This window comes from Metarhizium brunneum, chromosome 2, assembly GCF_013426205.1.
Source record: "Metarhizium brunneum chromosome 2, complete sequence".
In the NCBI taxonomy this organism is placed as follows: Eukaryota; Fungi; Ascomycota; class Sordariomycetes; order Hypocreales; family Clavicipitaceae; genus Metarhizium; species Metarhizium brunneum.
This window is the reverse complement of record NC_089423.1, coordinates 3,108,385-3,122,250: the sequence shown is the minus strand read 5'-3', so window position 1 is coordinate 3,122,250 and position 13,866 is coordinate 3,108,385. Positions and strand designations below refer to the sequence as shown.

Below are 13,866 nucleotides of genomic sequence, written 5' to 3'. Positions count from 1 at the left end.
TATCGAAACATGTGTTGGGTCAATTCTGCAAAGCTCGTCTCAAGAAAAGCATAGCCGGACGTCACTCCAAGTGCCGTATTCGCTCCATGGTATTTTCATGCCTCGGTCCGGTATTCCCGACATGCAAAGTCTGTCCTACAAACCAGGATGGCGGGGGATCTGAGTTCAAATTAAACAAAGATCATGTCCATCGGTTTAACCGTCCGGCAGACCCCGCATCAAGTTACGGCCAAGTAGTAATTCAAGGGTACGGCACCGAAGCCAAAACTACGAGAGTGATGCTACTCTAACGCATTATGAGACTTTCTCGGCATTAAGCACCTTGACCGCAATCAAGATCAGGGCCCACGACATTTCCCCTTGCGTTTCGAGAGAAGGAAATCCATCATTCAAACATCAGCTCAGGGCTGGATTGCACCACATGCGCATATATGACATGACACGAGCACATTTAGTGACAATGTCCTAGATTTGCGTTATAAAAAAGGCACAGACTTGATTTCAACAACTATATCCCGAGTTCCCGCAGTGTCATCCACCGCGTCACATGTACCCAACGGCTAGGAGCTGGACGTCATGGCCTGATTTATCAAAGGTCCAAGGACGCAAGGAAAACTCGTTCGCGGCCAGAAAACCACGGAATAGAACCAAATTTTATCAAAAAAGCTGGACCCTTGCAGCTGCGATATGCCAACTCCCTTTCTTCATGCCCCGAGCCGAAGACAAGCATCATCTCCCTATTTCATTACTCCACTCCAGTTTTCAGTTTTGTACCATTCATCCAGTATAAGCGACCTAGTGCCAATATCCATGGAGAATTCTCGTGCCATTGTGGTTATCTTGGCGCGCTAATGCGGCTCATCGACTGCCTTGGAATCGGAAACTGCCCATGAATCCCGGACATATGCAGTCGAGCCAGCTCGTCGCACTTGATGAGCAATTAAAGTATCAAACCTGCCATCTCGTGTGCAAGACATACGACTGACATTGCATGGAGAGAATATATATACTTCTATGGCCCCGCCATATACGCCCACGCGCGCCAGATACAATGAATTCCCTGCAATGCTTCGACCCATACACCTTCTTTCCTCCGCCTCATAACTCGTCAAGTCAAACATATCATGAATGATCATTAAGTTATGCCAACTTCAGGCGCCATCCTAGTCATAGAGGGGTTACGTTCTCGCGGTTTGTCCACAAGATCAGCATGACCATCTAGGCTTGCGCCCATTACTTTAACCATGTCAAATATATGCACTCCTTTGAAAGTTTCTGCCCATAATCGAACGACAGCACTTGCAAGTTGCCTCAATTTTGCACCGTCGCTAGCCACCATTTCCATCGGCCCAGAAATCGAACTCGGCCCAGCAAGTGAAGGATCGATGGGAACTGCGAATTCCGTTTCATCTAACATCCGTCGAATGTACTCGAGGAGATTCCTCTCTTCCAGTGATGGTGCTGGGTCCGATGGTGTTATTGCAGATAGCGTGACAAGCCATTTGGCTAGTAAAATCGCACATTCGAAGTTGCAGACTAGTATTGGTCAGTTAATACGAGCGCTGAAGATGGCTGTAGCTGGCAAGATACGAACGTGAATGTTGTATGCTCCACTCAGCAGACTTTGCTCTTGCAACGTAATTGACACCAGCCTTGACAAGCATAGACAGGACATGAACGGCCTCAAACACGGCTCGGTTTGGTCTTGAGCTGCGATGTAACAAGGGCGTACTGTCCAGTGCCGATGCAATCATCAACGAGTCTCTTGTTTCAAGAGCACGGCTCGGAGGGACGTCCGTATGTAAGCGAATATACGCCAGCCGTAGAAGAGCGGTGGAGTTGAATGCAAGCGATCCCCCAGAGCTCGGGTCAGTGTTCATTGAATGTCCAGACTCTGCAGCCCGAAGCTGGTGACGATGTCCGAAGCTAGTCTGCCACACTCGCAGTGCCTGCGATATCTCCTCAACATCCTCTGGTTTCAATGTTCGTTGAACATCATATGACGAGCCAGCGGCAAACGATGTCTGTTTCAAAAGATATATGTGCTGAACTAAAGCATGGATTAATATATAATGACCAAGAGATGAGAGATGGTTTGGCAGGCCTTGGGTAGTGCGACCGAATAATCGTGAGAAGGCCCCGTGTACCGTGATATCGGCCATAGGAGTAGTCTGCCGCAGTTCTTGCCATTGCCAAGCAGATTCCGCTCTCCAAAGTCTTGATCGTGCTGGCATGTACAAATTAAGCTCGGCGGTAAGAAGTAGTGGCGGTATATCATATGCTGTGCTACAGAGATTAAAGAAACAGAAGGCGATTAGTTTTGTTCGATTGGCCCCTTCTAGTCGTATCCACGTGTCCCATTCATTGAGAGATGACGGCCTGGTCTCTACGTTCAGACGTTCCTCGCGGATAAGAATTGCCAAATTGCTCTGCAAAGACAAAGCTTCTTGAAGAATTGTTTTGGCCCCCCACAGGCCAACGGCAAACAGAAGAAGGACTGCCTGGATAGTTTCAAGCCTAGCTCCTGGCGTATTGGGAGAGCTGGGTAATAGTTTAGCTGAAATTCCGAACCAGTGAAAAGCCGCGACTTCTAGTGCATGTTGTGAGAACTTACTATGGCTCGCGATGGGTATCATGTGTAACGGTTCGTTCGGATTGGGCCGATGCAAAAGAGTGCCTATAGCTTATGCTAGGGGACGGTCTTGTTGAGTGAGGGCTGTAGGATGCGGCTGTTGGCAGCAAGGCATGTACTTCGGAGCTGTGCCTCCTCCTAATTTGTTCCATTGCAACGGTTTTAGCCGCATACCATAACGCATAACCTCTATTGTTCTCGAATCTGTACTGAGCACCAACTGCCAGTATTGCCAGAAGCAACTCCGGAGCCATGTCGACAAGAACCAGAGTGGGTAAATGCAGAAATGGTAAGTGGTCGTGAAATCCGCCGATGTAGCCCTCGAAAAATCGTGACAGTGTGTGACGGGAGGGAAAGATGAAATCATTTGGCAAAACAGCCGAAAACTCATCGAGATGACTCTTCATTATATTATAATCTGCGACCGAAATTCGGAGTAAGTTTGTTCGTAACGTGTCTTCATGCAACCGCTGCCCTGTATCAATCGGCTCTCGGATATCAGGGGCTAGAGAACCGAAGCGAGAAGGGAACTGCGATGAAGGCCGAGAGTTGCCTCTCGGATTCACTTGTCCGGGTGCCCTTGCCCACATACTAAACTGTTGATCGGACTCAAAATGCGGGGGCAAAAGACACGCAGAGCCAGCGATGTCATCCAAGAAAAGATTGTAATCGTCGTAAACGGGTTGCGGAGGCTGGGTTGCAAAGCCTGACGACAGCATAGGTTCGGATTCTTCGTGACGAGGACGCTCAGAATAACCTCCCATGGGTTCATCGAAACTTTTGACTCTGCCTTGATGAATAGTCCCCTGCTGCGACATGTCATTTAGCATCGGTGATATCGTATTAACCTCTGTTGCCAAAGCAGCATCCGAGAGAACGTCAAGATTACAGGCGACAGATCGTGGAGTAGCAGCATGGGGATCTTGTGTGAGGTGGTGGTGGCCAGATCCAACTCCTGGGTTGACAGCCGTGTGATGATATGCCGCCTGATGCTGTGACGGCTCTTGATGTTGAAGTGACCCATGTTCATTGATGGAAGCTGCGTGCAATCCTATAGGTTCTGCGTCGATATGGTTGTCCGAGATTGATGCCTTATGGGAGGTTGTGCTAGAAGAGGCCCTTCTTTGCGGCTTGCTATCTTTGTTTCCATCATTAAGGTGAACGAGTTTCTCGTGCCTAACGAGAAGATCACTGATGTCCATATAAGTATACTTCTTTCCGAATTATGTGCGGGATAGGGTACAAGACAAGTCAAGTTGGTGAAAGGTGAATACAAGGTAGTGAGAATGCATATATATGTGGGTATATAGGATGGGTGTACGTAACAGAGAAAGCTAGAGCTGGAACTTGTGGAGTAGGAGTTGGAACAGCTCACGTATACTACTACAAGACACCGCTTGTGCTCTTGTGTGCTTGGTTGTTTGGTGTTGGCGCAGGTGCCGGTGAGGGGGGAAGAGGTATCAACTACTGGTGCATGTCTGAGGGACGTGACTATGGCGCTCGAGGTATGCAGGTGGCTCATGACTTACCGTCGTCCAAACGTTTTCCCACAGCGGTCCCAGGTGCAACCAAATGGCTTCTCTTTCGTATGAGTTCTTTCGTGCCGTTGAACGTGTTCAACTCGTCTGTCATGGTTCATCCCGTTGACGTTAGCATAACTTTCTCTGGAGAAGTATGGAGACGAATTGATTACAGACCTAAATTTTTTGCTACAGTATTTGCACGGTAACGTTTTGGGCTTCTGCCCACGGTTTTGTCCCGGTTCATCCAAGGCAAGGCCAGCTCCCTGCACATGAGGAATACCCTCGAGACTGTGGTGTATAGGGAGCATAACGCCTAGGAAATACACGAGTATGACCAATGCCTTTGACTTTGCATTACTCCCTCCGCAAAGGAGGGTGAATATTACACACTCGGAATTTTTGGAGATGTTGGAGGAAAGAAAGGAGCCTCTGTGGGGTGCCACTGAAGCACAGGACTCAGGAGCCTTGCCAAGTACGTAGTGGACTCGCGTTGTCGGAATGTAAAGATACTCTGGGTTGTTTCCGCCTTCCCCGTCGTGATTCCTCGTGATTCCTCGTGATATTCTGTGCTGATGATGATAGGTGAGGAGATCCTTTCCTGAAGCCGAGGGCAGGGAGGGTGTGAAGAGCAACTCGCTAGGTTGCGGAAGACGATAGCCAATTCATTGGATGACGAGAAGGGCTGGGGAACCAAGCAGGGATTATGACACGAAAAGGCGGAGAAGAGCTCTAGCCTAGTCAAGACTGTTTGACTCAGCTATGGTCGCGTTCTGAAGAAAAAGGACTCGTACAGCTTGGAAATAGGTCTGTGAGGATGGGGAATAATTTGGAGAGAGTGGAGGGGGGACAGCGCGGTCTTGCGTCAGGGCGATGAACAAAGCGGTTATGGAGATGGCACTGCCGGCATTCGACGCCAAACAGGTTCGCAAAATCAGAGTATTGGCCAAGGGCCAGGTTGATCGATCAGCATGGGGAAATCAGGGAACACTTCAGGAATTTCCGGAGGCCGAGACGGCAGGAAATGCCTGTCCTTGACTTAGTTTGATGTTGGAGCAAAGCCACCAAAATGCGGTGCAAATACCCATGCTCGTGCCCTTGCCCATGCGACCATGCGTATGCCTACACTCAAATGCCAAATGCCATGTGCCAGCCTGGGGGGTGGCAAAGCTTGCTTCCAGATTGGGTATAAAGAACCATCCACAACATGAGGCAAGCGAGACGATGTTCTTGGAAGGTCGTAGGAAACGCGTTTCAACTGTCGCTGTTTCTTGGATGCGGAGAGCCGGGGCCTAGGCATCTTTGCTGCAGGCTGCAGCCTTCTCTCCAAAACACGAACAATATCCAAGCTTCATGTGGGGGCACAATCGGGTATTCCCCCCATGGGGCTAAACCTGGGGTCAACTCCGCATTGGAGACGGTGGGTAGCGTTACTGGACCTATTAAGCCACGGCGTGCGTTCTGGGACCAGGACAGCGATGCAGGCATGCCTCACTTGGCAACTCGCAACGATGCCATCCACTTGTGCTGACCGCACTGACGGAGCACATCATAGCCGCAGCCAAACGGGTCTCGGGAGACAATGGCACACCGGTGACCGACCTCTGCAGAACTGCTCCAATACCGGCGAGCCGGTCACGAAGCCGGGCTTGCATAGCCCGCTCGTCTTTGCATCCTCCATTAGCGCCGTCGGAAAGCTAAATGTGCGTCCGTACTGATGATTCCCCATGTAGCGGCGCTAGTGTTGGGTGGTGCTCTGGATGGAGGTTCTCGAGAACCTTCCAAAAACCGACAATGATTTAGCGCATAGGAACAATGAAGGAGAAAAACTGGGCGTCTGAGGCTCTCTGGTGCTCCGGCCTTGCGACGAAACAGCTACTATTCCAATTTCCGACACCCCGACCCTACTGAGCTGTGTCGATCGCAGTACTACTTTGCCAGGTTAGCCTTTTCTGCAAGGTTTTATTATTAGATGGCCTGTGGAAGGGCTGGTACAACGCTCCCCTCCTCTGAAAACGAGCTATAACGACGGGGTAGACAACCAGTGTAGGCCGGTTGATAAGGGGCGAATTGAGATTGGCGGTTCGGGCTCACAATGCAGGAGGTCGTGTGCTGTCCTCGCCCACTGCGCTGTTCTTCTTTCCTCTAAAGACATCTCTAACGGCGCCCTAAAGCCAGTTGATGTTGATCAAGTCTTGGCCCTGGTCACAAACACATGACGCCGCTCTGATATTACCGTGTCATCGCGGCTAGTGTAGATAGAGCAGGGGGGGCTTATGTCGGTCGGGCCGTTGATGTTCAAACAGTTAGCTGGTACATTCTGAATCTGCAGACATATTCTGCAACATTACTCACAGTCTCACACACTGCAGATTGCGTCGACTTCGTTGTCATAGCGTGGGGGGCCAGCTGTCCAAACCTGGCCTCTGAGCTGGCTGAACCAAGATTCTCTTCTGAGTGGCAGCCATGAAGGTTCATTCGGTTCCAATCACGTCATCCCAAAGCCTCATGTTTGGAGCATGTCGCAGTTTAGACCATTTCCAACGTCAGCCGGGTGTCCTCGATGCTCGTTTGTTTTTTGTCACAGCTGTTGTAAGAAGGAAACGCGGGGTTTCTGCGGCTAGGCATTGGCGGCAGACCAGCATGCGCGTGGCCGTTGTTGCAAGTTCAACTTGTAACGCTCCGACGATTCCAATTTGCTGCGTGTCCCAATAGTCTCAAAGCGGACGCTGTCAGATGGGAATCAACAGGCTTAGCGAGCGTACAGGCCCCGTAGCCCCCAGCTAGCACCTCACAGCTGCAATAACCAGCCGACACGAGGAGCCTCAGATCTGACGAGGGTATTGCTCACGTCGGTCGGTCATGAGGCGTCATCTCAGAATCGATCATTGTCGGTGCCGTATAGTAAAGGATTCGACATGGCTTGCGTTCACGAACTTCCCAAGACGAGACAGGAAAACGCATGGTGTGGTAGCGGGCGAGTCATGTGAAGCTGGCAATCGCTCCTTCCCCCATAGTGTTGTAAACCTGCATGTTGTGTCAGTTTGACTCTACCTAGCTTCGCGCGCCGAGGGGTTTCTTGGTGACACTTGCCACATACATCATCCATCACAAGACAGCTTATCAGGATTTACTTCAATTCATTGGACTTTGAACCTGCCTATGACAATTGAAGGCCTTTCTTGTCATAGCTACCTCTAGGTAAGTAGCTAGGTAGGTAGTAGTATGCTCCGACTACAATCAGAGGCCACGCACCAAGGTACCTACCTACCTGGTTTTTAAGAATGCGTTGAAAGCCACGATACACCCCTGCTCTAGAATCTTACCTACAATCATACAGCTAGCAAATTCAAGTTGATTTCAAATGACCGTGCCTCAGACTGCCACGTCCGCAAGTCCATATGTCCACAGAATACGATTGTGTACCTTCCCAATGCGAGAGGGGAGACACAATATGCGACGCATGGCTCAAGACCAGCATGGTCCCCATGCATGGGAAACAGTGCAGAGAAGACGAAATGCGACCCCAAAGGCAACACACGACCCCCCGCATAGCATTCTGGCTAAACAAGCTAATAATAACTACCATGCGGCGCAAGAGCCAGTTGCCCCCTGACGACTAAAAAAACCTGGTACACGAGTGTACAGGAGGAACAGAAACGTTGGCGTGCTTGGAACCAAGACTTCTTCGGATCTATTCTCGATATGGATGAACTGGCTGCGCCGGGCAACTTTGTTGAATCCAATATGATACAAATATCTTTACCAACTTGCTTGTCGTTGGTGAGCTAATGAACGTCTCGCGTAGAGTAAGTTTTACCGCCAGGTGCATAGTGTCCCGTCCCCAACGCCCAAGATTTCAAAGTCCTTTTCCCGTCAGTTCATCTAGATGCGGTGTCAATACGTATTTGCCTAACCCACGCTGCGCATGTCTCATGATCATTTAGCGTCCGATAAACATGGTCTGTCACCATCAGCAAAACCTAACCGTTTCAAAGCTTAGGTGCTAGAATGCGAAAGCCAATCCACATACATCATTGACGAACATTCCCCCGTCCAATACCCAATATACACCAAAGCTTACAGTACCGTGTGAATGTTGCACAAAAATGCGCACCTTATCAGGTCGGTACATTTCGGTAAGTATGTGTTCTATTTTGGCAAAAATGGGTGGTAGCCCTTGTGCAATCAATCTCGCCATGGCCGACTTACACCGCTAGCTCTCACACCAGTACCAATATCACGTTAAAGAGAGATGCTGCCATGGCACGAATACCGATCAGGGTAAAGAACATTGTTCTGTCGAATTAGAACACACACTGTCGGACTATGCTATAAAATGTAAGCATACACAAGCCCAGTCATCCAATGCTACTCCTTAGGTATCCTCTGTTTGTCCCGCGAGAGCCTAGTAACCACGCAAGGTTACGGCTGGCAACGTGGACTACTCGAAACGCTTGAAGCTCTTGGTGTACAATAAATATATGAACCATGTAGCCGGAAACTAAGAATTATGACACACCCCCGTATGTGAGGGTTCTAAATACAGATAGATCCCTTTCGTATCTAAACCACCGTGTATACTTGTTCCAAGTAACCTCCCTCCCTCCTTTTTTTTCCTCCCAAAAAAAAAAAGTATTTCCCCAACTCATTTCCACAGAATTTGAACTCATGGTCGAATCCATCGCTTATCCCTGTAGAGAATATCCGACGTCACCACTCTCGCTACCCAATTTAACCAGTCTGGCGCGCATTTCCTCAGCCCTCTGTCTCTCACCATCGCTCAGCTTGGAAAAGTCAACCTTATCGACATAGCTGCCAATGCCATGCTGTAAGACGTTGCGGGCACGGAGCTTACTGCCACCAGAGTGGCCGACAGAGCCGTGTAAAGTGACACGGTCCTTTTTCGAGTCATAGACGCCACGGTGGAGGATATTGTTGTTGTAGAAGGCGATGTCTCCGGGGCCCAGTTTAACAACCAGCTGCTCCGGTAGAACTTTCTCAAAAGGATCAGCATTACGCTCGGTCTCGGTTCGAGGGCGCTTGTGAGATCCGGGGATCAAGACGAGAGACTCGTCCTCCCAAAGAGCAAAATTGTACTGCGCGTGAAACGCAGGACGGCCGAGACGTTCCATCTCTTCCTCGGCTGAGGCGTCGGCGGGGATATCGTCACGATGCCACCGAAGCTCAAAGTCGCCGTCTGGTCGGACGAGCATGTTGAAGAGCTCCATCACAAGCTCGTCGTCATCGCACTGGAGAAGTTCACGGACGATGCTCAAGATTTCTTCAGAGAAGTACTGACGGGTGAAGATCTCGTGGCCGGGCAGGTCGGGGTTCATGAGATGCTGGACACCCCAGATGCCCTTCTCTGGTGAGAAGGTCCACGGCGGGAACTGCTTGCCAACGGTGCGAATGTGTGGCCATTGGCCAGACCTTCCAAGCTTCTCGACCCTGAGACTGGCTTCACGGAGTTCTTCGAGCTTCTGGCCGGCGACAATGCCTCGAACAACAACAAATCCATCTCTCTCCAGGTCAGCCAGACGACCGGTCGACTTTTGGGCGGGCATAATGACCAGACAGACCGGAGGGCCTCTTTTTTTAATTGTTAATAATGATACAATGTGGGGTTATCTCCAAGAGTGTAGGAAATGGATACGGAGTAGATATTGCGGGGTTGAGAATGGGGAGAAAAGTCTTGGGTTTCCACAAGTTCCGTCTCGGGAGTGGGAGAGGAGCAACTGATATACACGGGGAAGAAGAAACGGAAGACGGGGATCATATTCGTATCCCATATCTCCAGGCGACGACGGCTCGACCCAGAATTCCGTCCATGCCACGACCCGACGGGAGCCACACTAGTTGGGGATTTGCCTTCTCGACAATTGACGGTGCCCTTTTCACACAAGATGGTCTGTTCAACGGCTGCTACATTTGCCTATTTCTCCACAGTCAGGGAAACCACAGTGCTGGAACCTCGCGGGAGTGACGACAGCTGCCAAAACGGGTGTCGAGCACGGCCTAAAGGAGCTTTGTTTCACGGTGTCCAACAAGCCTATTTGCTGCCACGAATTGGCCAGGCCATCATACAGTTCAGCCGCCGTATAGTTATCATCATCTCCACACTGTGACTTTCGGCGTAACGTATCATTTCAGCCAACGGCTAACAAACATCTCCACACTCTTACTTGCGTATTTGACCCTTTGTACGTCTAGGGCGGCATACGATCGGATGGCTTTGCGACTAACGTAGATTGGTGAAGGCACGATATACAGTACCATGTCATGGAGATGGCCAGGTGATGATGATGTAATTTCAGTCAAACATTGTAGTGCTTCTCAAATCAAAAGGTTATTGACTTTGCTCTTTGTTGCTCTTCATATTTTTACTATCCAGTATTTGTTCGTAATTAAGCTAGGGCCCTGAACTCGCGAGCGTCTACAGAGTCATGTATCGGCCACATGGCAACCAAAACAAGAACCTTTCTACACGATCAACTATTACAATCCTCAACCCGCCACCGCACTATGAACCCCTTGACAGTCTTTTGCACATCCAAGTCCCCCGGATCTCCTTCAAAGAGGGGCTTCTCCAACTTCCTCTCGGAGACCTGCTCCACCTCGAGACCCGCGTTCCGAGCAACGTCGAAAAAGCCCATGTCCAGATCTTGCTTCCACGGGCGGTACGACGTGAAGAAGACGTAGGCGGCGCTATCCGGCGACGCGCGCATAGTCTCCTTGATGGTCTTGACGAGAGCCCCGTGCTCCGAGTGTCGAAACAGCAGATCCGCAAGGACCAAGACGTCAAACCCGCCTTGCATCCCGTCGCCACCATCGCCCTCTTGACAAGCAGGCGCAAGTCTAGCAAGAAGGGGCTCCGGGTCGGCGCCCCAAACAAACCCAGCGGCGTCGATTGTCCGCGCAACATGTCCCTCGGGCTCAACCGTCGCGTTGCACTCGTCAATGTTCTTTTGCATGTTGGCGACCAGGTCGGGGTCTGGAAAATCCGTCATGACCACCTTCCTGGCTCCCAGGATGCCCGCGACCAGCGACGGCAAACCGGCCCCGGCGCCCAGCTCGAGGACGGATTTGCCCTCGACCCTCGAAGGGTCCTGCTCGAAGTAATCCGATATGAACTTGGCCCCATTCCACAGATGGTGCGCCTCTGTGGGACTGTGCCCGACCAGATGCAGCGTCACTTGCTTTCCATTTTGCATGCCAAAGATTTGTTTCGTAGGCGGTGGTGAGGGTGGATAGTAGTCCTCGGGCTCATCCATCAGAAACCCCGTGCCGTAGGCCTCGTCTCCCTCCATGGCCGCTCACGTCAGACGACGAGCCTGGGCTCCGGCTTGTAATAGTATGTCGAAAGCCGGTTCACAATCTCGATGAAAAAGGGACCAATCCTGGCACGTTGCCGATTGTTTGCCCAACGTGACACGGCAGGGCCTGGGGGGAAAGTCCCGAATGTACGGAGTACATACAGCAGCACTTCCTCTGTATTGTATGTGCGTCTGGATTCTCTCAGACTAGGGTCCTGCACTGTAGATCACACCGGCCGGTTGTTGGTGCACGAAACCAGCCTCATTAAGCCGCCAACCTGGGCTGCCGAAAGCCACAAAACTTGGAATGAAACCTTGGGCCCTGTCCGAAAACCGTTGCCGACGGGACTCTAAGAAAAGAAGAAGAAGATAAATCAACGGGCTGTCTGTTTGTCGTGCCACAAGTTATTCCGTTTGTGTCAAGACTCGAGAGACATTTGCACAACTCCATACTCGCAGGGTGGAAAGATTTTGGTCCCAAGAGAGTGGAGACGACGGCCAACCATATCCCTCTAAACCACCAGTTTCTAACTCGCAAGTCCGCAATGGAACCTTTGGCTGCGGCGTGGCTTTTATCCTTTATCAGATGAGAACCATTTGGGAGGCCGTGATTGGGGCGGATAGAGAAACGCAGCAGACTAGATCTTGTTACTACTTAGTTACTACATACAGTCTGCTCTACCTAACAGGGGAGCATTTTAGGCGCCTCACTCTGTTAAATGTCACAGTACATGTGCGGCTTGTCGAATGGAACATTGCACTGGTTCGCCAATATCCTGGAAACGGCGAACGCCAAGGTTGCATTCTGCGAATTTCCGATTTGACTCGGTTCGTCTGGGAGAAGTCGCACCGACGTTGCTGACGAACGGCCGACGAAGCGGCCTGATTGGCCCGCAACAGCTTTGCCAGCAAACCACGCACACGTCAAAGCCAAGACGAACGTGCCGATGCTTTGATAAGTACATATGTAGTTTCACGCCTTCAGTGAGAGGAAAGAATAGGAGATCAACCAAAGGCTAGATCCAGATGATGGCCGGCAGGTACAAACCTGCTCATTGGAGACCAAGACCAACAGTCATTCATGCACACACAGCTCATGCAGTCTTGAGGCTTCAACAAACAAAACGGCCCGTCTGCACAACACAAAGACGGCCCAACACCATGAACCGTTTTATCCAAATCTCTGCTTCGCCAGCTCCCGCAGCATACTGACCGTGCCCTCCTCTCTCTCCTGCCACGCCCTCCTCCTCTCCTCCATCTCCTCTCTCTTGGCCCTCTCAAACTCCTCCCTCTGCACCTGTCTTTCCGACTTGCGCTTGTGCTCCCTCTCCTTGGTCCTCTTATACTCCTCCAGCTCGTCCCCCCCGCCCATAAGCTCCCTCTCATCGCCCGCCTCCAGCCCGGGGCTCTTATCCCTAAACTGCCTCATCTTGTCATTCACCTCCTTCTTCTTCTCCAGTTTCCGCTCGCGCGTGCCCGGTTCCGCGCGGGGCACCAGCTCCTCCAGGCGCTCCTTTTGAACCGTCCTATCCGCCTTCCGAGCTCGTCGTAGTTCTTCGCGGTCCGCCGCCCTCTGCTCCTCCGCGAGCTCATTTCGCAGCGACAGATCCTGAAACGTCGGCACCCTCGCGCCCACCACCTGGCGCCGGGGATCTGACGACGGCAGCACCGGGCCGTAGTCTTGGTCGTCGTCGCTGTTCCCAGCGCGAGGTGTCGCTTCTTCTCGCCCCGTAGGAATCTTCTGTGACCGCTCGTCTCTCCTCTCCCCACCGCTCACGTCCCCCTCCGGTCTTGCATAGTTGGCCGTGCATTTGGCAAACATGTCCGGATCGTACCACCCCTCCGCAAGCTCGTTCCTGTTCCATTTCCCGACGAAACTCTTCCATCTCCCCCTGGCCTCTCGCTCGTCCATGTCCTCCAGATACTTCTGCTTCTGCAGATCCAGATAGTACGCAAAGAGCGGCTCAAACGTACGGTAATCCGACTTGGACAGCATTCGCGCCGAAAACGGCAAGGCTACAGGGCTGGAGACAGCTTCCAATGTGTGGCGAGGCCGATTATGCTCTCGGCGGTGATGGTGGTGCCTGTGTGACCGGTGTGTTCGATGCGGCTCTCTGTCTGGCGATGCACTGCGGCGCTCGGATCTCCCGGTTGGCGACGGCGGCCTCGCTCGGGATGGCTTATCATCATTTGATGGGTTTCCATGGCGATCGTCGCGGCGGCGATACTCACGATCTGGATGGGTGTGGTGCGTGGACATGGCCGCTAGAGAGCTGTTCGCGGGTCCGCTAGGTATGCCTGTATCTCTGGGTGCCGGGATTTTATTTTATATGGTTCCGTTTATGCTGATGTGTGCCTATGCGGCCCAGCCTCCCCGCGTGGAATTTTGAGCAAGTCG

General features: G+C 51.5%; 4 protein-coding genes across 4 annotated transcripts; all 4 read right to left on the bottom strand.

The window, feature by feature from the left end:
• Positions 1–1,135: 1,135 nt before the first annotated feature.
• On the bottom strand, positions 1,136–3,834 carry G6M90_00g038950 (uncharacterized protein; the record flags this gene model as incomplete). The annotated part of the gene is made up of 3 exons (XM_066130245.1): positions 1,136–1,536; positions 1,595–2,541; positions 2,615–3,834. 3 exons carry the CDS (start codon positions 3,832–3,834, stop codon positions 1,136–1,138), a joined length of 2,568 nt encoding a protein of 855 aa, XP_065986489.1.
• A 5,006-nt stretch (positions 3,835–8,840) lies between these two features.
• On the bottom strand, positions 8,841–9,719 carry G6M90_00g038940 (uncharacterized protein; the record flags this gene model as incomplete). The annotated part of the gene is made up of 1 exon (XM_014691764.1): positions 8,841–9,719. One exon carries the CDS (start codon positions 9,717–9,719, stop codon positions 8,841–8,843), a length of 879 nt encoding a protein of 292 aa, XP_014547250.1.
• A 924-nt stretch (positions 9,720–10,643) lies between these two features.
• EFM7 (Protein N-terminal and lysine N-methyltransferase EFM7) lies at positions 10,644–11,462 on the bottom strand (the record flags this gene model as incomplete). The annotated part of the gene is made up of 1 exon (XM_014691763.1): positions 10,644–11,462. One exon carries the CDS (start codon positions 11,460–11,462, stop codon positions 10,644–10,646), a length of 819 nt encoding a protein of 272 aa, XP_014547249.1.
• Positions 11,463–12,639: 1,177 nt separating this feature from the next.
• Positions 12,640–13,728, bottom strand: G6M90_00g038920 (uncharacterized protein; the record flags this gene model as incomplete). Its single annotated transcript, XM_014691762.1, has 1 exon — positions 12,640–13,728. The coding sequence occupies one exon, from the start codon at positions 13,726–13,728 to the stop codon at positions 12,640–12,642; it is 1,089 nt and encodes a 362-aa protein (XP_014547248.1).
• Positions 13,729–13,866: the final 138 nt, after the last annotated feature.